The following is a 1,728-nucleotide window of genomic DNA, read 5'->3' as shown; positions in this document are numbered from 1 at the left end:
GTAAGTCGATACCATGGAGTATTGACAACATTCTCAAGCTTGTAAGTCGAGCTTATTTATCCTGGTTAAATTATGTACCTGATTTTATGAGTACACGAATCCCGAACTTGTCACCTAACCTACCCCATATCACTTTCATGGTATGGAACGTCCAAGGCACAAGCAGTAAGAATAAAATAAGCGTTATTAAAGAAGTGGTGCGTACTTATAAACCTACAGTTTTAGCACTCGTTGAAACACACATGGGAAGTGACCACGCAATTAAACTCGGCACTATTTTGGGTTATAAAGGGCAGTCTCGTGTGAACGCTAATGGTTTTAGTGGCGGTATTTGGTTATATTGGAATACGGATATAGTTATTGTTCACCCGGTGAATGAACATCGGCAATTTATTACTATCGAAATAGCTCGTAATGGAGAGCTTCCTTGGTTCTTCTCTGCTGTATACGCTAGCCCCGACCCATCAAATCGTAGGGAATTGTGGGTTGAACTGGAAAACTTTGCCCGAAATAATAATCAACCTTGGCTTCTTGCCGGTGATTTTAATGAAACTCGAAGTTTAAGTGAAAGGCAAGGAGGGGACTCGAATATGGCAAGACGGTGTGAAAATTTTAACAATTGGATTGAAAACTGCGTGCTCCTTAAACTAGCCTTTTCTGGTGCGTCGTATACATGGGGCAGGGGTAACTCGGTTGAGACACGACAAAGTGCGAGATTTGATAGGGCTCTATGTAATGCTACTTGGGGGATTATGTTCGAGGATGCTATGGTTCGACACCTTCCAGCCTTCCAGTCAGATCACTGCCCTCTCTTTATATCTCCAAACGGTTTTGTCCCTCTTAATTCCCTTAATAGACCCTTTCGGTTTCAAGCTTGTTGGATGACGCACGGAAAATTTAAAAACTTTATTGAGGATAGCTGGCCATCAGAAGGGAGCTTTTTGTCCCGGCTTGATTTATTATCTAAAAAATTGCAAACCTGGAACTCGGATGTTTTTGGGGACATTTTTCGACGAAAACGTTCGCTCATTGCTAGAATTGGAGGGTGCCAACGGGAACTAGCTATAGCACGGCAGGGCAAATTGATAAAGCTTGAAGCAAAGTTACGAAAATAATTGGATGAAGTGCTTGCCCAAGAAGAATTATTATGGTATCAAAAATCGAGAGTGGAATTCATTAAAGATGGAGACCGAAATACATCCTATTTCCATGTTAGTACTCTTGTTCGACGGTGGCGCAACCGTATTGTTTCATTGAAGAACGACGAAGGGTTATGGTTGGATGATCTGCTTGATGTTAAAAGATTGGTGGTTGAATACTTTAAAAACCTATATACGGATGATAATATTTCGAGTGTTATCGAAGGACTACCTAGGGATTTATTTTAAGACTTCGGTAGTAAGGATTGGGACTGGCTAAATAGACCATATTCAATAGCCGAAATCGAACAAGTTATTAACCATATGGGTTTTCTAAAAGCTCCGGGGCCGGACGGGTTTCAAGCGCTCTTTTATCAGAAAAATTGGTCGTTAATCGAGAAATCCTTATGCTTGGTAATCAGGGCACTTGAGGGTAATGGAATGCCATAAGGATTAAATGACACTCATATTGTCCTTGTCCCAAAAATCGACACTCCAGAGTCGGTTTCTCAGTTCCGTCCTATTAGCTTATGTAATGTGGCTTATAAGATCATCAGCAAAATCTTGGCTAACAGAATAAAGAAGGTAC

At 41.0% G+C, this 1,728-nt stretch overlaps 1 protein-coding gene across 1 annotated transcript; it reads left to right on the top strand.

Moving 5' to 3' along the window:
• The first annotated feature begins 242 nt into the window (after positions 1-242).
• On the top strand, positions 243-1,115 carry LOC141614378 (uncharacterized). Its single transcript, XM_074433126.1, has one exon. The coding sequence runs from the start codon at positions 243-245 to the stop codon at positions 1,113-1,115; it is 873 nt and encodes a 290-aa protein (XP_074289227.1).
• The last annotated feature ends 613 nt before the right edge of the window (positions 1,116-1,728 follow it).

The sequence above is a fragment of the Silene latifolia genome, chromosome 11, assembly GCF_048544455.1.
Source record: "Silene latifolia isolate original U9 population chromosome 11, ASM4854445v1, whole genome shotgun sequence".
Classification (NCBI taxonomy): Eukaryota; Viridiplantae; Streptophyta; class Magnoliopsida; order Caryophyllales; family Caryophyllaceae; genus Silene; species Silene latifolia.
The sequence above is the reverse complement of the archived record's forward strand: the minus strand, read 5'-3'. Positions and strand labels throughout refer to the sequence as shown.

Bases quoted from the DNA above. Each gene is read 5' to 3' on its own strand.
- LOC141614378 (XM_074433126.1), top strand. From the start codon at position 243: ATGGGAAGTGACCACGCAATTAAACTCGGCACTATTTTGGGTTATAAA.